The following is a 25,642-nucleotide window of genomic DNA, read 5'->3' as shown; positions in this document are numbered from 1 at the left end:
GATGCTTTGGGCGGGCCACTGGAAATGACCGCCCTTAGTCCTTTGTTAATCAAGTGCTTAAAAGCACATGTAAACGGATGCAGTCCAGTCTGAGCTGGGGCTCCATGCTTAGCATGTAATGTGATGCTACTTAGGCACTAACCTGCCCGGTCGATGAGTAAAGTAGCGCAAAGTTTGTTCTTTTGTAAATTCAGTTCTGCTTTTTCCAGTTTAACTCTCTGTATATGTATGTTGTAAAATTATGCTCTGCTGTCATCATCTACAAGCTCGCCTCCTGTTCATCTTCCAAGCCGAACGACACTAGAGGAAGGGTTTGTGAACCATCCTCGAAGAAACGGACGACTATTGAAATTCTACTGCATACACGCTCAGGACGACATCGTTCGCCAAGAGGGCCTTCAGCGCCGAAGCCTGACGGCGTGCAGCTTCTGCCAGCAACCGCTCGAGCCCAACTCCGGAGCCACTCCATCGCCCCCATGAAGTCGTCGGCACGTAAGCTCGGACGCCCCAGCCTCTGATGTATAACCTTAATCATGTGTAATTATTGAATATACCTGTTTGTTTAAACTGAGCCATACGGCGTCTCTTTGCCTCTCCGTCCCGTGTGGACCTGCGCATTATGGGGGTCATCACAACCCCTAGGTATTTTAGGGATTGAACCTGCGGTATTATTTTTAACTGGCAAGTGAGAGATACCACTACAGGAGTGAATAGAGGGAAAACAAGAGTGGCGCACTTGCCAACATTTAACTTCAGGTGTAATGCGCTCAACCAGTGCTCAAGTGTATTCAAATATGACTGCAACAGACCATACAGAGAATGTATATCCGGCGCAGCAGCAAAAAACGCAATGTCGTCCGCATAGACGTAAGTGCGTACATGGCGGTGGAGAGGAATTGAGCTTAACAGAATATTAAAGAGCACAGGAGAAAGAACAGCTCCTTGCGGTACACCTCGCGTTTGTCTATACCTCTCTGAATGAACACCATTATGGACGCAAAAGAATTCCCTGTTATGAAGAAATGCAGATATCCATGCAACTATATAATCTGGAAATTGAAGAGACTGTAGCCTATGTATCAGGATGGAGTGTTCTACACTGTCGTAAGCTTTGGCGACATCTAACGTAACCAAAGCCGCGACCAGGCGTTGACTACGAGCAAGGAGAATTCTGCTCTCAAGATCAGCATGTACATTCCATATCGAACACCGTGGCCGGAAACCGAGTTGGCACGGGCTGAGTATACTTTTGCGGACCACAATGGCTGACACCCGAATTAGTAACAACCTTTCTATCAACTTTACCACGTTTGATGTTAAAGAAATTGGCCTAATATTATCCAATTCATAGCCTCCATCCTGATTTTTAAGTAAAGGGATCACCTTGGACAGCTTCCACTCAGAAGGTATCCAAGCGTGTTTAAGAGAGTAGTTTATTAGGTGCAATAAGGAGTTGGGAGACTCTTCAAATAGAATCTTGATCATCTTTGTGGTAACACCATCAGGGCCAGGAGCAGCAGCTGGCAATCTCTGGACAACTAGTGAAAGCTCTGATAGATTTACTTGTGAGGAATTATCATTTTGTACGACTGGTGCAAACAACAATGGTCGCATAGGTAGTAAAGACGAGAACCGCTTTTGCAGGCCTGTGGCTATTAATTCAACCGCCTGGCTAGCTTCTACAGGTGACATAACCAATGACTGACAATTATGAGAGGACACGAGATGTTTCCTAGACCGTAGAAAACCGAATAGTGCACGTCGGTTGCCCGCCTTTGAAAGATAATCGAAGTGTTCTGAGTCATATTTTTCCTTTGCGCGAGAAACTGTGCGTTTAAAGGTGGCTGCAATAAATTTATAATCACTCCAGTTATTCGGACATTGGTTATGAAGAAGCTTTTTCCATGCTGCCTTCCTCCGCCTGTAATCTCTTGTACAGTCCGCATTCCACCAGTTAGAAGAATTCCCTTTTGTTGGCCTCACCAGGAACTCCGACTTTTTACGGCTTTCCTCAATAGCCAGACATATGCTTGCTGACTGGTGGACCTCGGCGATGTTAGACACTGGAGCAAGGGCAGAGCGCAACGCCGTCTGAAATCTGTCATAATTTACATGTGACCGCAACTGAGAAGACGCCGGAGTAACACGACATATGATATCAAAATGAATAGGTATATGATCACTTGAAGTGCCGCTATCAACTGTCGACCAATTCGTTACGCCAATTCCAGGACTAATGAACGTGAGATCTAAAACAGATTGAGTGTGTGAGCGAAGATAAGTGGCCGATCCTGAATTTAAGCACATCAGGTTGTGATCAGAAACCCAGTCCCAAAGGCGCTTGCCGCACGAATTAGTCCTAAAACCCCAAGCCACATGGTGAGAATTGAAGTCCCCAGCCACGAGAACTGGGTTTTTACAGTTTACGAGTAAAAAATCCAGAGGTCTAACATCCTGGACTCCATTGGGAAAATAACAATTTGCTATTGAAAATGGAGAGCACCCAGGAAGTACCAAGTCTATTGCCAAAATCTCACAGTCAGGAGACATTTGTTGAAAAGATACCACAGCCCTGTGGCAAAATTTTGAAGAGACTAAAGTTAGTAAACCCCCGCCTCTTGACTGGCGGTCTAGGCGAAATGACCGGTAATTTTTTATATGAAAATGTTTGTCGGTTGAAAGCCACGTTTCTTGCAGAATTATGACATCAGGATTAAGCTGAGTAGAAAGGCAGTGTAAATCTGTGGAAGCGGAAAGAATAGAGCGACAGTTCCACTGCAGAACTCGCAACGACGCTATGGTTGCGAAAGTCTAGCAGCAGCAACTGCCTGCTCCAAAATGGTATCCTTGGGTTTAGTGCCAAGCTGCTTCTTCTTTGATTTTGGCTGGGTGCCCTGAGAAGACAACGAATGAGACATGGGGGACCCACTGCGCTTAAGAAGCCGCGCATCAGGCTCCACCATCTCGGAATCATACATTATATCAACATCCCTCGAAGTACCCGAGGTAGGTACAGCGGAAGTGACAGAAGTTTGTTCCTGGGGTTGCGATGCTACTGGAATTTGAGACCGGATAAGAGGAGAGGGAACTGTTGTCGAAAGAGGTGCCAAACTAGCCTGCACGGCATGTGTAATCTGAGTCGCTAGAACATTTGTAAAGCACTCCGACACACTTGCGACAATCTTTTCTACCATTTTAGACATCGAAGCCTCCACAGCAGCCGCAATTGCCTGGGACAGCGTTGAGTCTAACATGACACCTTGCCGAGCGGTCACACCGGCATAACCGTGGGCACGTTCTTTGACCTCTGAAATAGCGTCACGGCGCGAACAGCGTTTCCTGTCAATTATTTCCAGAATTTGAATTTCCTGAGCTCGAGAGGGACAGTTTGAGTAGTTTGCAGAGTGCGCACCACCGCAAAGGCAACACTTCTTATTCTTCTCAGTGCAGGTGCTTGTTGAATGACCATCCCCACAGTTGCAACACCTCAAGTTGGATTTGCAACCGCCAGCGCTATGTCCATAGCGCCAGCAGTTGTTACACTGCAGAGGCCGAGATGATAATGGGTCTACTCGAAAAATTAGAGGCCATGCCTTGATTTCAGATGGGCAGGAAGTGCCGGCAAAGGTAGCAATCACTGATTCAGTGGGCATCCGCACGTTGTTTACATCCCGGCTACAGCGGTGCACAGCAACAACACCTGCAGCCGACAGAAGCTCAAGAGTCTCTGCCGGAGACAGGGAAGAGTCTACACCTCGTACAATACCTTTCGTGCACGCCAGATGAGAAGGGATGAAAGAACTTACCCGAAGGGAGGCAAAGGATGAGGATTTTAGTAAATCTCTTAGACAGGCGAGGTCTGGCGATCTGCACAGAATGCCACCGCGTCCAAACTGGCGAACCTCTGAGATTGACTCATAATGAGAAGTCGTCGACTGGAGAGCAGCCCGAACAGCACCAGGGTTGTTCATCCTGATAGCACCACCATCCCTAGGCACCAGCGCGACAGGGATACTGCCGACACCACTGCGCAAAAAAGCTTCCAACGGTAGGAGATCAGTTGACAGAGAAGCCGACCAGAGGGAACTCCCCTGACCGGGAGACTGGGTGGACATAGTCCAGACTTACTGCCTTACCGCGCAAAGACGCAGAGAGAAAACGCCACAATCAGCCACCCGAAACTTAGCCGATCGTTCCCAGCAGAGCAGATCCGTCGGGGCAGCGATGAACAGGACGAACGCGTCGAGACAGAGCTCTTAGGAGGAACGTCACGACGGGGCTAGCGTCCGTCCAAGCGGCTAATTCTTCTTCTTCTTCTTCTTCTTCTTCTTCTTCTTCTTCTTCTTCTTCTTCTTCTTCTTCTTCTTCTTCTTCTCAAGTAATATGGCACATACCCACGTGGGGGGGATTGGCCAAGGTATAGAGTAGAATGCCAATGAAGCATTTGCGCGGGGAAGGAAAGGTCAGAAGACTGAATCAAGTTAAAAAAATTGAAAACTAAAATGAATTCAAGAGGTATGAGTCATCCGGAATAGAATCAATGTAGCCTTTTTTGGACATGCGAAAGAATTTTGTATATAGCTAACAAGATAATCGATTAGTTGCACTTATGTAATCGTGAAGGTCTCCATTGTCCGCTTCTTCTTCTTCTTCTTCTTCTTCTTCTTCTTCTTCTTTCATATTTCAATCAACATTAGAGGAGAAAGAGAAAAAAAACTTTCGCAAAACATGCGGGCAAGTTTAAACAACAGAACATTTGCTCCACTCTTGCTGGCGCTTCGCACTTGAGAGAAATCTTTATCTGGAGGTCCCTATTCGAGGTTAGGGCTCCCTGTGTCACTCACAGCCATCTCTAGGGTTTTCGGATGCCTTTACGACTACATTAATGCAACTGGAAGGTTACCGTGTTCATTCCATTCAAAACTCTTCCGCATGTCTAAAGCTATGTATTTTTAGTTCCTTGTGCTTCAAAATTGTCATATTTTTATTTTCATTCTATTATTTTTTTCAATTTTAATTCATTTCACTATTCTAATTCTCCGGCTCATGCCTTCCTTTTTCTTGTATTTGCCGATGTGATTTTCATTGGAATTACCCCCAAACCTTGATCAAACCCTCCGCGTGGATATGTGCCATGTTTACTGCGGTCAACAACAACAAGATATTAACCAATGGTAGTTGGTTGCCATCCTTTTCTGACGGTATCCGCGTAGTCGAGGACTCCGTTGGCGGTCGCTATCCTGCGCGCTGACTCTATGAGCCGCTGCTGGCCTTGTGGGTCTGTGCTGGACAGAGCAGCCTCTCAAGGAGAGAACGTGTGGTGAAGGATAGATGGATGGTGCCCCAGTGGGTCGGGATCAACATTGGCCCGGGTCGACACACGCCGTGGCGCAGACAGAGACTTTTTTGGGGCCCTTTCTTAGTCGATGGCACTGTAGTCTTCGGCGTAGGATGTCGCACCATAAGCCTGCCGTGTCGATCTTGGGGCCAACCAGAATGTTATCCAAGTGTTCAGAAACCATGTGCTCTAGGAAGTGGGCGTTATCAAGAAGGGGGAATTTGTGGCCAATGCAGGCCCGTGGGCTTGGTCCATGGACGATTAGAGGAGGTGACCGTTTTGTTTGGGATGGGCAGAAGGAGAAACAGAGGTTGCAGCGCCGCTATTGCTCTCACTTCTTCACCGCGGTAAGGGGCAGATATCTGGTAGCTTTATATTCGCTTTTGTTGAGCATGCACGCTTATTTGTTCCGCTCACACTGAGAAGGCGTAATTTGCAAGGAACTTCATCTCTGGGAGGCACGATTGTTTCCTCTCAAAGAATACTAAAGTGGCCAAGATTACGTACCGTGGCCCAGATTGCATAGTCAGGGCCGGATCAGACACGAGTCGACTGGAGACGAACTAATGGTGAATTCCAGTCGCATGCCTTGAGCGGTCTGCACGCTCTGTGACAGAGCGCCTGAATCCGGCGCAGAGCGCGCGACCTGAAATTGCGATTGGAGTACACTTGCTCTGGCCAGAGCATGTAGGTGGCGCTTGCGAACTGCTGGCGGAAGTACCCGTCATTCCTTGCGCTTGCCCGCGCTTTTCGCGCGCGTCGTCGTCTGCTTTTCGAGCGTAGCTGCAAGAGAGATGGAGGCGACGCCTGAAGTTTATGCTGTGCTGTCAGCCATGTTTGCACTGCCGAGCGCGGACACGCACGGTAAGAGTTCTTTGACACTCTTATTGTACAAAACAGTCGTGGTTCACCATTTTCAGTGTTCCTGAGCAGAGCTGTAACTGCACGATTTTGAGTTTGTGATAAGATCCATGCACATTGCATGTTTTTACGAGTAGTTTACTCGTCGTCATTCAGTCCACTACCTCATTTGTATCAGGAAGTCGTACTACGGCTTCATTAAAATCGCGTTGTACATTTCAGCTCACGAAAGCAGCTGTAGTGAGGGCGACAAAAGAGAAAGGCTTCCCAGACAAGGTAATTTCGGCGCGCTTTTTTAATCAATGAAACAATATACGCAGTTAAGTTTGCAAATACACTCTTGCTTTGTATGAGAAATATAAGTGTATTGAATTCTTCACAGAAGCGCTGGGGGAAGTAAAAAAATACAGTAATCGCGGTGAGTACACACACATTATTTCGCACGAAAAGAAAAGGCTACAAAGCGTTTCCTAATTACCCTCGCAACCTGTCCTTGGAAGCCGATCCGGCTCTTTTAGGAAAGGTTTCAAAACATGTATATCCTGGTGCCGCTTTCTTTTATTTCGTTCCTTTTAACTGTCTAGCTTGCATTGTTTTATTGGTTCTTGCGGTTAAGCCGCACTCTTTCCGTGCAGCATTCGTACAAAGGTGATTCGTTCGTTTCGGGTAAGTGAAAATATACGCACAGACTTTACCAACTAATTTAATCAGTGTATTTTAGACCTAACAAAACTCGAGATTGAGCTGTAAAAAAAAAAACTGGGAGGTGCAATATCCCGGCCCGAAGCGACACATAGGCTATGACGGACGCATAGTGCAGGGCTCCGAATTAATTTAGACCACTTGGCGTTCTGTAACGTGCGCTGACACCGCACAGCACACAGGCGTTTTTGCATTTCGCCTTCATCAGAATGCGAGGCTGGGATAGAGCTCGTGACCTTGGGATCAGTAGCTGTAAGGCCGCGCTTCATCGACGCGTAAATGTTTTGTGTTATTCCTTTGGCTTGCGGTCACTGAGGACCTGCAGCCTACGCGGAGAGCCCTCAGTGAAGCTCCGAGCTCCCCACCACCCGCGTGTACCCTCCCCCCCCTCCCCCCGCAAACAGTAACAAAGGCGCAGGAGTCACTGTCCGCTTGACAGCACCGCTGTGACGGCCGAAGGCTGCTGGCTTTGTTAAGCGCACCAAGAAAGCACGCGAGGCGCACACAATGAGCACATGGCGCCGCTTGGTCTTAGGCAGCATTCCCACGGAAATATGCAAACCGCCTCGCATTCCGCGATGGGTCTTTTTTTTTTTTTTGCGGGCAGTCTCGATGACGCGGAAACGTCGCGGGCCTCCGCCATTCACATTCCTGCTACGAGCCAGTGGGTGTTAGTCGTCCCGCCAATTAGTTGAAAAAAAAAACAACTTGTCATCCTTCTAGAGGCGACGCGAGGGTGCGGCAGGGAAGGGGAAAGGGAAAGCATCACACGATAAGGGTGAGAACTCCCGCGGGGAGAGGGTTTTAAAACTGCTTTCGTTATGTGTTTCTTTTTCTTTTTAACCGAGCCCTGGGCTCAAAGCTGGGCCCAACCTTCAGGGGCTGTGGCTGCCTTCATTGGTTATCGAAGCTTAGGGTGGGCCTCGAAATATGACCGCCCTATAACTTCTTTGTTTGCAAAAGCTTTAAAATTCCATGTAAAATCATTGGAGAGCAGTCCTGGCTAGTTGAGCTAGAGGCTCCGTGCAGTGGCACGCAAATCTACAGACCTAGACTTTAACCTCGGGTCGTTAAGTAAGGTCTTGTAGAGAGTTTTTCCTTGTGTGACTCAGCTCCTGTAACTAACAGTTTGCCCTTGTACATGCTGTAAATACATTTTCTCTTTGTCTCTATCATCTTGCATCAATCGTCGTCTGCTCCTTCAACACCGACGAATTCACGTTTGGAGAGGCCCTGAGCCACTCCGAAGAAACGCAATGAACCATCTTGAATTTACTGTAGCACACCGGCAAAGGCACTCGGTCACTGAGAGAGAAATGGCAAGCAAGACAGCTCGTTAAGGCGCCGTCTCGCAGGCGAGAAGTGGGGATACATCCCCCCCACCCCCCCACCCACCTTTTTTTTTTGGTATCGGTTACTTGGGGGCAGTTTTCTCTCTTGCTTGCAGGGCTAACGACACGGTTCAGACGGAGAGGCCCGGGCACATTGTCAAATAAACCGCAAACTCCTGACCGGGGGGCAGCGAGAGCGCTTTAGGACCAGGGTGTGCCATTCTCGCACCCTCTGCTTGGCACGGATGTCCGCGTTTTTGCTTTGTTTGCTCTTTCCCTCTTGGTGACGGCATACTAGATTTCAGCCTTCCAGGAACAGACGCGGCCATAAAAAAAAAATGGCATTATTGAAACGCATGCTTGGAGTTCAGGAGGAAGACATATAGGGAAGGGAAATAAAATTTTTGTAAAAAGAAGTAGAGAGTGTTACGATGCATGATACAAAAGTTGCTGCCTTTGATCAAATTGAAAATCGAAGACGCTATGTACGAATGAAAATCTTTTAATGGGCGTCTAAAATGCTTTTACACGAAAAAAAATCTAAAAAAGTGCATTAACTGCGCTTTTATACCGATGAGTCCACTTTTATCTTGGCGTTTGGGCTAGATTAGGACATCTTGTTCTCGGCATGCAGCGCCTCACTTTCTGCCTCATCAGTTCTTCGAAGACTTTCTCGCGCTTAAGTTCTCTTAACTTGCGTAAGGCCGTTTCTTCAGCACTTTCCTCTTCGCTGTCAGCATCATATGCTGCGCGCATCCACTGCACATACGCGGGAAAGTCTTTTGGCTCATGTGGCAGTATGTCTCCAGAGTCAATGCGCAAGTTATGGAGGATGCAGCACATCGTAATGAATTTCTTCAGCCAGCTCACAGTGCGAAGCTCCAGATAAATTAATTGCCGGAATCGTTTTTTTAGAATTCCGAAAGCATTTTCAATTAGAACCCTGGTTGCTGAAGACTTGGCGTTAAAATCCCTGTGCTGCTTCGAAAGTCCCCCATCATCGCGGAATGGTGTCAGCAAGTACTGACGTACCGGGTATGCTGCGTCCCCCAAAACATGATACTTGCCCGCTAGACATACTGCCGGCAGCTTTCTGAGGAACGTAGATTTTCTGAACACCCTCAAGTCATGGGTATTGCTAGAACAACCCACACAAGTGTCAACAAACCGACGCTTGTTGTCGCAGACTGCCTGCAGCGTCAGCGATAACGGCCGATTCACACGACGGACTGTTCGCCCGCGGCCCGCGCATCACGTGTTCGTGCGTCACCAAATCGAGAGGCGTGCTGTCGGCCCGCGGACTGGACAACCGAGAAAGTTCAAGCGCCCAAAGGGCAATGGTGCAGCACGCAAGCGAAGCAGCGCGACTCAGTGGAGCCCTGGACTAGGGGCCGAACCCTCCTTTGAAGGTCAAGAGTCTGCAGCGATGCAGACTAAAACCGAACGCTAAACACTTAATGGACCAAATAAAGTTTTTTCTTTCTCTCTCAAGTGCCTCTACCCTCGCGGGAATTAGCGGCGGCCCGCGAAGTAGCGCGCGGCAGCTCTGGCAACCACCGCTCTTGCCATGATTTCGGCTGCCGCATTTCGCTGAGTGGCGTTGAGCTGACGCGCTGTTTTCACAAGCTGCACTGCGTTCGCTACCATGACAAATTGATCGACTCGGCTTGCAAGACGACCCAGGCCACTGAGGAATTGGACGACCTGCGCCATTCAATCGCAGTCATGGGTCGGGAGGAAAAACTAGTTTGACCAGCGTTTCCAAACGCTTTAAAATAATATGGAAACATTGGTTCACCCAGCGCGTCGTCTGCTCTTTTGGTCCGTCGCATCCGCTTGACGTCATCGGATCGCAGGCCAGTTTTTAGTGGCGCATGAACACGTGATGCGCGGGCCGCGGGCGAACGGACCGTCGTGTGAATCGGCCATAAGTGGTGGTGCCTGTTGCAGTAGGTTGCTGCTACTTTGTTGCTGGGGCACTGAATTTCAACGCAAGACCCATCCAGACAGCCGACTACGCCGGGAACTCACGAAACCTGCGCAAAAATGGAGTAAATGACAGAAGTTTCGACTGAACTAAACGCAAACAAAAATGCAAAAAGGGCATGATTAGTCATGTAGCGCCTTTTATACAATAGCACACAGGAAATACCACACCAAACGAATAACAGCTGCAGAGAACAACGCAACTGCTATCCATTGTTATGCCCGCTCCCCTCCCACTTTCTTAATTGTATAAGCAGGCCTTCGTAAGACCCCCTTCTTTTAATAATGAATTACTACGGTTCATGCAGTACGTACTACTGACATATATATGTGAAGGAAGCCAACAGTCACCGTAACCAAGGTGCATAGGGGAATGTTTTTATTAATTTTTTTTTAATTTGTGGTGCTGACCAATGAGAGAATAATACGTCAATTAATCTGTTGTAAAGGAAATTAATTATAAACCAGTAGAAATATATCAAGAGGAAAAACCGGGAACCAAACAAAGCAAGCAGAACTTGAAGCAACAACATCATTTTGAAAATATGCCCATCACTGACCTTCTCAAAGTCTTGCGACAGTTTGTTGAGGTCGGAGGGGAAAGTTATCACAGTTGGTCCCAACGTTAGTATGTAGTCCGCCACCCTAACTTGCATTCGGTGCACAGAGCTTTCTGCAACGTCAAAAAGTGTTGGTACTTCCCTCATGGATGTTCTGTTTGCTGCATACCTGCGCAGTAATAAAAAAAAACCGATTGGAAAGAAAACAATCAAATGTACCTCCGATCCGTCCTTGTCGTTCATGCGCTACAACTTGCAACCATGAACCAGCAATTGCGAATATCAACGTTAGTGCAGTATGAACGGATGTACGAAATATCCCCGTTACTTTAATTTCGCTCATCGTTGAATGCGCATTGGAAGCATCCAAAAATATGCACAAAGCAAACGGGAACAATTAACTCACCAAATGAAGCACAGCATGTGCACTTCACTTGACTTTGCTGGCACGCCGGCCTGGGTGGGTGATGGGCAGAAGACGGAAGTGGCAAAACCAGCAGTTAGCCAGGAAACAACCGATAGTGGCGATCTGAAGTGCCTCCGGAACTGTAATTTTGCATAATAACGAAACAGTTACACATCATTCTTCTTAAAAGGTAGCATTCAATTATTCATGCGGTATATGGCCTACCCCTACCGGTGAATACTTAGGCACAACGTCTTCAATGAATCCGGTAGCTTTCGGACGTTTCTCGGAAATGCTAAATGTGTGCTGGAAAGCGGCCTTGCAGGCGAAGGTTTCCGTATCACTTTCCCAGCTGGAATCTTCAAAAGAAGAATCTGCACTGCTAATGCTCTCCGGCTATGTACATTGCGGTGTAACCTTTGCAACAAACATGAAAACAAAGCACGAAGAAAGATGCAAACTACAAAATAAGCCAGCAAGTCAGTGGTAAAAAAGCTGCTATTTACGGTGTGGTCTAACATTTAAAGCAAAGTACTGTACGGCAAGTTCACACCAGCCACAGTCTTGCTGTCATAACCGTCGTCTAAATCATCCGGCTCGTTTAGCCAGCGGAGGTAGATACGCAGTCGCATGACAACAAAACGGCACATCAGTTTTCTCATAACGCTTGGGTGGTCAGCGAACTCACTAGGTGGCAGAGAAACTGATCGCTCAATAAGGCTCGTCAATGTATTGATTGGGTGAGCCAAATGACAAATATCATTTTCCTCTGAAAATTTCTTAGACACATTCACAGGAAGAAACAAAGCGCAGTACCGTATGGCTTACATACCCCAAATTTTTAGAACCTTGATTGTACTACTTGAGCTGCACAAGAGCATGCTCATCGGAAGCGTCATCAGCAATGAGGGTCTCAGTACAGGAAGAGCATGGTTGGTTAGTAGAGATATAAGACTTCACCAAATACCTGCCAAGTGCGCAATGATGTCATTTTCTACAAGAGACAATGGCTCGCCCTCTGTGAATTCATCATTGTACGAGGGTTCTTGAAATTCTTTCTGCACTTCTTGAATCTCTGCACAGAAGAAATCTACTAAGTAGTTGCTGTCGTCATCGTCATAACCAGAGTTCTTAGGTGGCCCCGCCGCGGTGGCTCAGTGGTTAGGGCGCTCGACTACTGATCCGGAGTTCCCGGGTTCGAACCCGACCGCGGCGGCTGCGTTTTTATGGAGGAAAAACGCTAAGGCGCCCGTGTGCTGTGCGATGTCAGTGCACGTTAAAGATCCCCAGGTGGTCGAAATTATTCCGGAGCCCTCCACTACGGCACCTATTCTTCCTTTCCTCTTTCACTCCCTCCCTTATCCCTTCCCTTACGGCGCGGTTCAGGTGTCCAACGATATATGAGACAGATAGTGCGCCATTTCCTTTCCCGAAAAAACCAATTATTATTATTATTATTACCTTGAAGAACTGGCTGACACAGTTCTGAGCGCATCTTTGACATCATATGCACTGGGCACGGGAGAAATCATCCGGAAAACCGAAAACAAGCTTTCCAGGTAATCTTGGGCCAATCGTCCTGTCAAGAAGAATGCGTAGAAACATTTCTTTAACATAAATTCATGCAGTTGAAGCACTGCAGCAGTGGACATTAGCACCCCTGCTTGGCATGGTTTTCAGACCTTTTTGATGTCAATGCCTAAGCTCTCAATGACTTCAACAGCGAGTTCCAGCGTTGCAATAGCCTCTTCATATTTACTTTCATTTAATAAGCTCAGAGCAACAACAGGGTACCGTGCAGTCATGTCTGTGTACCATTTGAAAATGGCTTCACAAACCCAGGCTGTTGTTCCAGCCTCGGGCGGCAGCTTCGTGCGCTCTACAAAGTACCTTATAGCTGCAGGTGCTTCCCGGAATAACTGAACAGCTACCCCTACCTTCATCTTCGTGAAGTGGCCGTTTGAAATGTGCACGGTACTCAGGTTAGGTGCCACCTTCAGTTGTTCTGTGCCCATCTTTAGGACTGCTTCTATGTACTCAATCGACTCATCACTGCTTCGTAAATTTTACTTTGCCACTGTTTCTTCACTAAGTTTCATGGGACCTTTTTGCACGAGGTGCCCTCTAATATTTTTTAGTACATGTGAAGGATCCTGACATGGAATTGTCGCATGGGTGGGGAATAGTGCATGTAGTGACAGAGTAGCGAAGCTTGACAGGTTTAAGCTCCGCCACATCGCACGGTTGGAGCTCGCCATGTCGCATGTCACGCACAGCACACGCAAAAAAATGTCTACACACAGGTTGATTAAGTGGAAGACAAAGTCTCTCAGCTTCTCTCCATTGACAAAAGCACATGTGTAGTGATAAGCAATGACCTGCTTCCAGCGTGTGTTTAGGCCTCCAACTATAAAGACGAGTACATGGCTTGCTGCTCGGTCGGTTTCAGGGAGCGTCACCTTGCCAAGGAAGCCGTCACAACTGCGGTCAAGCTGACACCCTTCCGAATATCCATTTCATCAAGAAATATGACACAGTCTTTTTCAATGTTTGACATTGCCGCCACTTTCACTTTCATCATATTTACTATATCAATCAAAACGCCGGGCTTAAATGACAGGTGCTGCAGTCGTCTGCAGAGTGTTGTTCGTGAGGGAAGAGAGTTGCCCTGTTCTAAAGGTAAGTCGTAGCCTGCAGAGCCACAAGCAAATTTGAGCTGCAGCGCTTTCTTTGTGGTTTCTGCACTCCATGTACTACCTTTCCGGCTCTTTCTCTTCAAGTCAGCCTTCTGGTTCTCGTTCAAGAAATCCAAATTTTTGTTCAGCGCAGAGAGATCTTTTCTAGCAGCTTTGTTTTTCTGGCAGCAGTCTTCAACTTCTTTTTTGCTGTCGACAAGTTTTCATGCAAATCAGTGTTTTTCTTTGTCGGATGTTGCAGAGCCTTTCGTAGCTCACATGCAAAGAGCGAGGAAATACCTTCATTGCTCTCATGCTCGACTGCACTTTCTTCGAAACAATAGGTACTGTCTCGACTCAGTTCTGCGGAGTGTTCTTGGTCAGCGCCTGTAGCAACCCGCCCTTTTCATATTCCTGTGCTGCCACCTCGCGTACAACGCTGGAAGCTCGCTGGAATGGTACTGTGCGCCCAACCCGGCCGGACTTAGTGCCGCTGCGGAGCACGTTTTGTTGGAATCTGTCGACGATGGCGTGTCCTGGGTAGCACCTGGAGGATTTCTAGGGTTGACTGATGGCTTGGTGCGAAGTCCGAAGCAGGCGGCTGCGCCCACCGAAGAGCAAATTCTTCAGTATCTCCGGTCAACCGACATGCGATGCGAACGCCAGCTGAACAAGGGCTGCCGCTTCAGAGATCAAGGCTACATTCGGAACGTAATGTTCAATGAAATATCCCCGATCAGTGAGGTTGGTGTTTTCCGCTGTGCATGCCTGCCATCCATTAAAAGGTGGATACTACATCGTGCACACCGTAGCACAGAAAACTACTGGGGACAACAGTTTTCACAAGCAATCGTTGTGCTCAAGCGCTGCCGAATACCTACACGAGCTATAAAAGCACAAGCGTACTCGCAAGCTCTGCTAGAATTTCACTTTATTTTCCCACAGCACACCGCTGCATAGGTTAAACAAGCATGCGCGTCCAGAAAGACAAGCGCGAGGGGGCGCACATTGAGTTATTCCGGCGATACCACGCAGCGCTCTTCATCATGGATATGATGCGAGCACACGCATAACGCACCTTCTTCTTCTTCTGCCTCTTAATACATGGCACATACCCACACCGGGGGATTGGCCCGGGTGTAGTGGCATAAACAAGGGAATTTCAATAGGAGATTATGACAAAATTCTAGCACCATGCGTGAATGCTCTCGTAGCTTCTTTTTCTTTGTCCGCTCCATCGCGCGTTGAAAGCGGCTCACAGCACTTGCCCATTCGGCCTTCTTGCTTGAGAAAGCAAAAAGCGTCGGAACGAAGTCTAAATGCCGCGGTGACATTCGAGGCCTTCCTGGCCATGAATAAAAGAATTCGTGATAGACTGCACACGCATTTAAACGCAGTACCTCGTCCGTACCTGTCACAAAGTGATTCTCGCACAGTCTAATTGATCTGCTTGACGGTGCCCAAGGGCGGCCACGATCGTCGAGCCGGCGAACTGCTTTTATCCACGCTTCGCGTCGAAGGCGGTCCCGGGAAGCGTTCGGAAAGCGAAAAAATCCGAGTTTGCTTCCCTTTACATATTCGGCATTGCAGCCGTATGTAACACATGTCGTATGCATCACCAAATGCGTCGCGCTGAACGCCCGACGGCTGCAGTAACGCACCCCGCGTAAGGAGCCGGTTTGTTTACACTTACACGGCCGGTCTCGAGTGGAGCGCGCGACCCTTCCAATATGTTTCGCGACACCGCCGCCAGGGGATGGGCGCATGCGCAGTAGTGTCGTGAAAAAGGCGGACTGTTGAGGACGATTTGATGCCTTCCGCGCCAGCAGGTCCACATTCGGCAGGCCGTCTCGTAGGCAGTTTCCTTCGCTTAGGTTGAGCTGAATTAATAATAACAATAAAAAAGACGTCTCAATGCTTATTGAAATAACTGCAAGTCGCGTAAAAAATGCGCTCCAGTATAATTATTACTCACGTCTGAAGTCAAACAGCCTGGGCAGAGCTGTAGACTTTAACAGGCGGCGTCCATCCTGTCGATTTCTCTCAAACTGGTCCTCTTCAAAGTGGAGCTAATAAATAAATAAAACACCGAATGTGATTATCCACGTTTGTTTGGACTGATACAAAAATACTTGTAAATATAACCAGTTATTTAACGGGCTTAACACAAAAAGTTCAGAAAAAATGTTGCTGTATTACCAAACCTCGCACGTTTCCAAACAACGCACAGGCTCCGACGGACGCCGAGCCAGAAAGCTCAGGAAAAATTCCACCCATAATATGCGTTAGCTGCACGTTTACATGAGCACATCGTGCTAACGCATTTAGCTCTGTCACAGAATAGTAACCACAATCGGGTATGAACATGCAACGATAAGGTCTGCTTACGAACAGCGTAGCGCAAATATGCCCTGCGACCATAACATCGGCTACGTCGCTTTCGAATAGTACGAGGCAATTATATACCAATAAAAAAAAATCCTGTATGCACTTTGACATGAGAGCCGCAGTATATCTACTGAGACCTCGGGGAAAACCGCAGGGCTTCGATTTTTTGCTGGCGTTAAAGTATTCCGCGAATAAAAAACATCCTCGTGCGACTCTATAACCTGGGCACTACTCGCACAGAGAAGCGAGGTTCAAAACGAAAAATACGCTCGCGCCCGTACGTATGCGCGTACCTATACGCTGCCTACGCAGCAGCGGCGTAGACGTACACGTTTGCTTTAATTGCAAAATACGGGTCGATAAGACCGAACTGTTTCGCAACTCACCTCGCAGATATATGAGCTGTCAGTCACGCTCCACCGATCCCGCTTTACTTGAGCTTCGCATTTCCTTCTCCGCTCCGAGTCCCGGGGGAAGCGAAAACAACGCAGGCCTTTACGTGTTGACCCGGAGCACATTGGCACACAACCGCCCGTCATGATGGCTCAGTGGACTTGACAAGCTCATCAATCATGCGGTCGAGCACTCTCGAACAAGTGAAACCACCAGCGAGTAATCCGCAGCCACTGTGCCTGGAACAACGCAAGCACAGCTGCTTGCACCGAGCAACAGCGCCCGCTCGCTGTGATTCAAAATGGTGTCGCAGCGGGAAAAGGCGGCGTGGGTGCGGTCAAAGGATGGCACCACCCTTAACGGCGGCGCTGGCATCGAGGCACCCTATCTGCTACGAAGCGCGGAGAGGAGCCGGTGCGGCGGACGCGACAAGCCGCCGGAAATGGAGGGTGCGGCTTGCTCCGCTGAAAAAGAACTTCACGCAAACTTCCAGTCAACTCCGCGGAGCAGTCCGGACTGCTCCACGGAGCAATCTCGGCTCGGCAACCGCTCCCTGTCGACGATTGGAAGACGCGATCCGTGGCTCAGATCTGCGTTTGGAATACAGTTGCTCCGAAAAGAGCAGAAAACGTTGCTCCCGAAGCGCTCCAACTCTGCGTTTGGAAGTCACCATAAGGCGGAAGCCAATGGATGCTGGAGGAGACTGAACAAATTATTCTACATATTTGCAGCTTAGACAGCAGTACCTCGGGAACACATCATCTTTCCATCAAGCATCGCTGGTGTTCCCCAGATCCCTGACTGGGCAATAATGCTCTGTGAAAGCTTCCCAATCAGGTGAACGGTTGTGGACACTGGGGTGCCACCCATGGCAGAAGACGGTGCTTTCGCAGGAGACGGTACTTTCGCAGCTCGGTCGATGGCGAAGGGAAAAGACCGATCACCGAATACTGTTCTTCGGAAATGACGTGGGAACGAAATTTCAACCGGTCGCCTTTCATGAAGGGAAGATCAGCCACCTCGTCCTACCTCGCAGGATATTGGAAACAGAAGATCTCTGCCATTTGATGCCGCCGCTGCCGCCGCTTTCACCGCCAGCACTCTTTGCCGCCTTGTTGCGAGAATTTTTTTTTTCAGGCTCTAGTTCGCCTTTCTGAACACCGCCAGTAGAGGGGGGAGGCCCCCGCTTTCAGGGGTTCGCGCTGCGTCGTCACGCGTCTGATTATCGGCATCATTGCCAGCTCACGGGCCCCGTGATCTGGCCGGCGTTGTGAGTAGCACGATCACAACGTTACCGGGACACTGGAGTTATCACTTAACCTCGGCAGCGTTGTAAAATCCACCAAGAAGCATAGTAGTTCCTTGACTTTGAGCGAAATTTCCTAACTGCTTTAAGGCAATGTTTTCTTTTTCACGCTGTTTCTTTCTCGTAACGAAAGCTTGCAGAACGTATTCAGAGCATCGAAAACGTGCCTACTGCTACCATTGACAATGCCTGATCTCTTCTCACAAACGCACGACCACTTGGGCTTCATAAAAAGGAAGCTATTTTCCTGCGCACTACTCTTCGCTAGTGGGAGTGACTTGCTAATAATTAAACGATCCTCAGAAGAGTCATTTTCCAAGCAGCAACTTCTCGTGCCTCTTCCTGGAGGCAACCATATTGTTTATACAAAGCGGTTCGTTCTTCACACTCATGTAGGCCGTGTTACTTTTTACTGCAAATTCACGTTTGGTTACCTTTTTAGTTCAGCTCTCGATTTCCCAGGAGCGAGCTGATTTTGCCAATACGTTTTCTCCCATCGCCTCTTAAAATGTAAAGCTAGTGATGGAGTATCCAGAAACTCAGAGGATGGGAAATGACCCAGCCTTAGTGAAATTATATACGTCGGTTTAGCATGGCGGAAGTTCGCATCCATCTTGCTGAGCAAAGCAGAGCTCACTTCTTCTAGGCCGACCTTTCTAAGAAACGCTGCCACTACGGCGATTCTGAATCCGAGAAAGTGGAAATGCCTTCAAACTCTCCTACGTACTATTTTCCTTCCATCTGGCGGTTGTGCTCGTATGAGCACAATGACCACGTGACGGTCTCAATCGCAACCCCTCCCCTTCGGGTGACAAAGGGTAAAATACTCAAATGGCTAGCGCACCCATCGGCAGTCCTGAAGGCTTGCGAATAACTGTTTCCATTCTTCATAGCGCCATATTTGTGCGAAAGAATGACTTTCCAGCATGCGCATTCTTGTCTAAAGTCCTTTCCCTTTTATATTCCTCTCTTCCCTTTCTCTCAATGCAGGGTAGCCAACAGGAACATCCTTGCCTCTTCCTCTCTCTCGCTCTGAAGGTTGCTTCTTCCGAGAAGAACTGGCAGTTGTGCAAAATTTCCTTCAAGAAACGCAGCGACTCCGACTGTAATTATTTTTTTCTTCTTTTTTCCGCTCTCAGTCAGTACGAAATTAAAACATTACAGGCATTGTATACTATTATGCACATTAAGCCATTGTGTCGCAGCGGTGGCTGAGTGGTTATGGCGCTCGACTGCTGGCCCGAAATACGCGGGTTCGATCCCGGCCGCGGCGGTCGAATTTCGATAGAGGTGGAATTCTAGAGGCCCGTGTACTGTGCGATGTCAGTGCACGTTAAAGAGCCCCAGGTGGTCGAAATTTCCGGAGTCCTTCACTACGGCGTCCCTCATAGCCTGAGTCGCTTTGGGACGTTAAACCCCCATAAACCAAACCAACCAAGTCATTGTCCCGTCTTCGATCTCCAAGTTAACAGGACCCCAGCCTTTGCGTCTTCCAATCGGTCAGCCTATACACTATTACTACTCCTTTTCAAACCAGAACGTTCCTGTATCCAGGAATTAACCGCCAGTGTCTTGGCCACTTCCCCGTAGCGGGCATGTGCCAGCTTTATTTGAGACCAACCAACCGACCGACCGACCGACCGACCGACCGACCGACTGATCAGCCAGGTTACGTGATACCTTACTAAATACCACTGATTACCACCACTTAGCATATAATTGGAACATCCGTTCGTGTAAAATCAGCCTGTGTGATGTATCAATGACGCGGTTGCGGTGCAGGATTTCCAGTTTAAATTTATACCTATGCAGGTGTGGGTCGACACCGACAAACCTATAGATATGTGGCGCATGCGGGGAAGTTGTATCTGTAGACCATTTCTCTTCTACTGGCCAAAGTGTGCAGATCAGCGAAAGATTTACCTGGAGGTCCCTCTCTCCAGGTTAGGGCTCCCGCTATGTCTGCCAGTGTTATTTCGTTCGGTACGAGCGCCAAGGGTTTGCACTGGGTTCAATTTGTGGGATTCTCCATGATTACATAATTTCAACTGGTAGGTTGATTTGCTAACTCTTCTAAAATTCTTTGAGCTCTTTTTTCACCAAAATGCTGTCTGCTATTTTACTTTAAATATTCTTCTGTAGTTTTTTACTGATACTTCTTTTTTTCAAAATTCAAGCTTGGTGCTAAAATTTTGCCGTAACCTCCTATAGAAATTTCTTTCTTTATGCCACTATACCTTGGCCAATCCCCCCATGTAGGTATGTGCTATGTTTTAAGAGGAAGAAGAAGAAGAAGACCACTCGTGGAGGCGCGCGCTTGGTCCGCGAGGAAGTGATCTTCCGCAGCTCTGTTCCGCTGGTCCCCACTCCTGCTGCTGTTATCTCCTAAAGGATGATTCTCGATCGCTACTGCAGGGTTCTTCCAGTCTTCTGCTGCATCTTCTTGCAAGCGGCTGTCCAGGGTACGTCGTCGATCTGCAGCTACGTCTGCCAGTTCTTTCCTGAACTTGATTCTTCTTTGCCAACCCGTGCCTGATTAATAGACTCAGTTACTTCTCAGCGTTCCCTCGCACGAGCGCACAACAACAACGAGCTCCCACGCGCAGTCATCAATTGGAATGACACTAAATTCTGCTCCGGTCTTCTCTGTCGCCAAGTTCCCCGAGAGGTCTTCAGCACTTGACCATATGCTAAAAAATAGGTCAAAGGTGAAATGTAACTCACTGCTACTGGCTCCACAAAATGGTGTAGCGGTCGGATTTGGACACGAGCGCAGAACCATGCAACAGGCACCCAGATATTGTCTGTCCTTGAGTTAAGAGCGAAATCACTATTGCACAGCTGAGCGTCAGTTGCCATATGGAGCGGACATTCCATACGTCGCCCACCGTGTTGAAAGGTAAACTGCTTCGATGTGGCGCGCCTCGGTCACGCTGAAAATACCTTTTCGCGTCTATTCGAGCCTGTTACATGCATAGCGAGTACAGCTGTACGGCAGCGAACGCTTGGCCGCACACGCAGCCCGAAGGCTCAACTCGTTCGTGCGCCACTTCGAGCCTCTGTCGTACGAGCCACGTCGAGTGCACAGGGACCACGTGCGCTTCAAGCGCTCCCTGGGCCAAAGCCAGCAACAGCAGCACCACCACCAGCAGCAGCAGCAGCAGCCAGGCCACGTCTACGTGCGCTTCCAGGGCTTCGACAGGCAAGTCCGGGATGCACCCGCTCACTCGGTTGATACTGTAGAAACCGAACAGTCACGTTCTCGCTCATGCTACATCGCAATCAAGAACATTTATAACACGCGCAACACTTCCTGCAGCCCACTTTGCTATTTATTCACTCCTGATCGAGTCGCCTCTTGACCGTTGTCTTTTTCAACCTGCGCCAGAGTTAGTTCAACTTACTGCTACGGTTGAAGAAAGCCGTGCGCCAGTTAACACGAAACGGGAGCCGTTGCTCACATATGTTGCCCTTGCGACGGGTCCAGATGCATGATGCAGGCTTCGCCGCGAATGAGCCATAAAGCCTAATATACTATGCAACAGCATGAAATGCTTTTGTAATAAACTGGCGTTCGCGTGCAATACTGAAATATTCTGTTATGACCTCTCTAGGTGCAGTCAGTGCATAGTGCGCGCTTTTGTCGGGGGTTCACGCAAGATCACAGGTGATGCAGTGCTGGCGAGACGGAAAGGCGAAAAACTCCACCCGCACGTAGGCGCTAGATTTTTCTCTTCAGAATTTATACTCTCTCCCACCAGCCGCTTGCAGCGCTTTGAAGGCCGCGCTCATCTGAGCCAGTCCGAAAGGCGTGCGCTGTAAAACGTGTTACTCCTAATCCCCCAACCCGCCACAGGTGGCTCCATCACTGGGAAAGAAATAGCTCTAGTGTTCACTGCTGCGCACAGGAGACCCGGCAGACGCCAGGCCGTTTCGGCAGACGCCATGTTTACGAATGGCAGCGAACCACGTCTCAGCAGGTCTTCGCAATGCTGTTACTTTAGTGCTAATTTAACGAGCGAATGAAGCACTCGCAGTACTTTCGAAATCCCATCCTGAACTACTTTTTCAATTCGTGAAATGTATAAAAAATAGTGGCAACACTGCTAAAATATTTGACGGACTCTGTTGTCTTCCTTGGCCCTGATAGAACAGGAAAGCACCGCCTTTCTCTGTGCTGCAAACATCTTGTAAGATGAAGCATAAGCCCTACTCACTACTCGTTCAAAAGTTGACGTGTAGACCGCCAATCAGTGCTCAAGAGGTGGCGACAGTGCCACGGAGACACCGTGGGGAGATTCACTACATTTCCCTTATTCCCCCATTTTTCTGGAACCATAAGAAGAAATGCATGTTTTTGACCATGATAACTTGTGGTGAGAATGTTCGCTTCAGTGCATGACGCTTATTACCTGCAGCAGTTGCTCAGAGTTGACATTCAGAGCCGAACCTGAGGCCGCGGCAGCCGCGTTTTGATGGACGCAAAATGCAAAATCACCTGTGTGACGGACGACATGTCAATGCGCGTTAAAGAATCCTGCGAGGTGTAAACTAATCAGGAGCCATCCAATACAGCTTCCCTCATATCCCATGTGCAGTTTCACTGGGTTAGAACTACGTCCGCTATTGTAAAATCAGCCATATACCGCTGCAATGGCAACAAACAGTTTTAGATTCAAGTACGTAGAACCTTCCCGTACTATTGGCGTAAAATGAAACGCGAACAGCGGAGCGCCTGGCAAACCGCCTAGTTTAAGCCGTCTGCCTGTCGTAGTCTAAGATAGGCGCACTCACCTGGTCTGCGATAGTTTCGCTCCTGTTTTCTTTGACGTTCTTCTTCTCGCTTTGCCGCTGGAGCACCAAATTCATGCTTTCCAGCAATCATCGCGGTTTAGCTGGCGGCAGCGGCTGTGGCACGCGTGGTTGAAGCGAGCGCTCTTAGCTTCCTTGCGTGAAGCGCTTTGATTTTGCTTCTAGCGTCACTGTGTTGTCAGCGTTTGGTTGCCATGCCAGCAGTTAAAATGCCCGATAGGGTTGCGGTCTGTGCGAAATGCGAATGTGGCGCTCCAGTGGCGAAGCGAAAAGCGAACGTGAAAGAAAACAAAATATTGAAAACAGGATGAGTGCGCCTATCTTGGATTACGACGGGCAGACGGCGTAAACTATATAGACCGTTTGTCACGCGCTCCGCTGTTCCCATTTAATTTGACGCAGATAGTACGTAGAGCTCTTACGGGTGACCAGTGCGCATGCGCAGAACGCCAAGGGTCTGCGTGAGTCTCGCGGACGTACGTGAGATTCGGATTTTTACGTTCCGGTCTTTGCGTTGCTTGCGTATACCTAGCGTTGACAACATGTCGGAGCCCTGCCCGCACGCTTCACAGCGATAACAGCTTCCCTCGACGCTAATCCCTAAACACGATATTGCGTCCTAAACTGTTGTATTCGCCTTCAGTTTGCCCATTCTTACCCTGGCAAAAAGTTTGAAAGTGACAAATACTACGTTTTTCAGGTAGAAGGGCGATTTTTCATCTGTTAAGCCTGACAAAGTAGCGTTTGTTGTCGTCATATCAATGCTCCGACGAGTTTTTACTGGCTTGGGTTTGACTCGTCTTGTATTAGAGTGGCTACAGCAGTGTCTGTATCTGCTAGTAGATGGAGCTAGGAACAACGCGCGGCGTGCGTCACGTACGTGCAGCTGCAAGTATAAGGGTTTCAAACGACATGCGCGAAGGCTATAAAGACTTCTCACGTTTGCGTACGTGAACTCTGTACGTAACTGAAACTAACACGGCCTAATTGTTATATGTACGTAGTGTTGCTTCCGTGGCTTTCGTTCTGTGGCGCTGGCATTTTAAGCAGCGTCGCCGACCTGTACTTGTTCGGCACCGTACGTGATGTCTTCGCCATTTTCTGCATTGCAACATCGCGACAGACAGCAGACAACCTATCTATCTCTGTTCGGTTCTGCAGTGTCCTATAGTTTCTAACGTGCAGCAGTTTTCCTTTGCAGACTGTTCCACCTCAAGTTGAAGCCGGACACGTCCGTATTCCACAAGGACCTCGTGGTCGAGACTACGAGGTTCGGTCGCGTCAAGCCGGACATCGGCCACATCTACAGCGGCAAACTTATCGGTAACAAGCATAACCGCCTATTGTTTCATTACGTTCGCAGTCTTCGTAGTTGCTTTCTGTGGCACGCACGATGAAGGTGACTTTGCAAAGTCGCTGCGGTCCTACGTTGTGAACTCTGCTGATTTTTCACACGAGAAGAGTTTAAAGCTTAACTGAAGATATATTGCCACTACTTTTATATTTCTGTGTTAGCTGCAAAGGTGCAGCGCTGCCCCTCTGTACTGTACAGACACAACAGTAGCATGCACTAAAAATAACCCAGCCTGCCCCAGGCATATCCAAAAACAGGGGTGACTGAAATGGTTCTTAAGAAGAAATTACGACGATTTCGTCCCAGTAATGCACCAGCACCCGCTGAACAGAATATGGCTGCTGTGATTGAAGCTGGCATGATGCACAACTCTGATAAGGAACAATTATAATGTGTACTCCAACACCGTCGGCCCTTGGAAGTGTTACTTTGCAGGCGGTATTCACGGACTCTTATCAGTCATGTGACCTAGCATCGAGTTCCCAGAACCTGCAGTTTTGACCAAAGCCGAAGATTCCGTAGAGTCTCAAAACGAAGAGAGCAACATGAACACCATACACCTCTCATCGTCGTGTAGTGTCTCATCGGCGCGTCGTGTATAGTGTCGCATTGCACCTGCGTAGTTAAGGCTATCGTCTCAAAGGAAACCTAGTTTCGAAACAGGGGCCCTCATCATTCAGCAAGTCCAATGTCTTGCCTCGCTCTTATCGCAGCACTTGTTGCAATTTGTCTAGGGCACACAAAATTCCAACTCAGAGGACACAAAACAATTTTTGCGCCGGCCTTAAAACGAACATGCAGCTCCGCCAGAATACCGCCCAAGGGGCTTGCTTCTAAGCTCTTTAGCGGGGATCCTTAGCATATCTAGCAGTCCAAAGTTTGGGAGGATTGAGGACGCGAAGCCATTTCTCTTTCTAGAGGTTACGGTCGCTGAGAATGCATAACGAGGCATACACAGGCGTCACAAGCAAACCCCTCGGGCCGTATACTTTTGACGGGGGGTTCCTTTCAGCGTCAGGTTGGCTGCGCGATCGAAAAATAAACAGGCTTGGAGAAGTCAGATTCGGCCGCAGGCCTGGCGCCTAACCGCGTCTTGAATACTATAGTATACTGTATGCGCCTCGAGCTATATTGGTTCTTACAGCATAAATTTGAGCAGATGCCGTACGAATGACCTGATGTTTGGCTTATGAGAACATGCTAATTACCAAAGACCTTACAGGGACTCCCGATTCGCGGCTCATGATGTTTCGTCCCGCGCTGATTATTGTGCATCATGTGCGACATATCGTGGCGCGAGCGCTATAATACCGAAATTCGTCCTTTATTCTTCATAGACGCTGGTTGCTTAATAACGCAGCCTCTCACACTCATTTATCTGATTTTCAAACTGTACTTCCGCTACACCTCGGTTCCATAAATGATCGTAGTATTTTTTAACGCAGTGCTGTTCACATGAACTGAAATCTGCATATATGATGTGTAACTGATTAAATGCCGCTTCTGTGTATTTTAGTGCTTAAACTATGA

At 48.4% G+C, this 25,642-nt stretch overlaps 1 protein-coding gene and 1 long non-coding RNA gene across 2 annotated transcripts in view; one reads left to right on the top strand and one right to left on the bottom strand.

Annotated features, from left to right (window-relative positions):
* Positions 1-9,348: 9,348 nt before the first annotated feature.
* On the bottom strand, positions 9,349-11,466 carry LOC144094941 (uncharacterized). The gene is made up of 3 exons (XR_013306623.1): positions 11,185-11,466; positions 10,779-10,947; positions 9,349-10,268 (listed from the first exon to the last, which is right to left on the bottom strand). It is a non-coding gene; the product is annotated as an uncharacterized LOC144094941 (long non-coding RNA).
* Positions 11,467-20,298: 8,832 nt separating this feature from the next.
* The window catches only part of LOC144095471 (disintegrin and metalloproteinase domain-containing protein 10-like), a 47,846-nt gene continuing 42,502 nt past the window's right edge, over positions 20,299-25,642 (top strand). Inside the window, exons 1-3 of the mRNA XM_077629199.1 lie at positions 20,299-20,408; positions 20,968-21,148; positions 23,960-24,081. Of these exons, the coding sequence (XP_077485325.1) occupies positions 20,339-20,408; positions 20,968-21,148; positions 23,960-24,081 (373 nt within the window). The 5' untranslated portion in view covers positions 20,299-20,338. The remainder of the gene's footprint in view (positions 20,409-20,967; positions 21,149-23,959; positions 24,082-25,642) is intronic.

Source organism: Amblyomma americanum, chromosome 6 (assembly GCF_052857255.1).
Source record: "Amblyomma americanum isolate KBUSLIRL-KWMA chromosome 6, ASM5285725v1, whole genome shotgun sequence".
In the NCBI taxonomy this organism is placed as follows: domain Eukaryota; kingdom Metazoa; phylum Arthropoda; class Arachnida; order Ixodida; family Ixodidae; genus Amblyomma; species Amblyomma americanum.
Note: the sequence above shows the minus strand (reverse complement) of the source record. Positions and strands in the feature narration are given on the sequence as shown.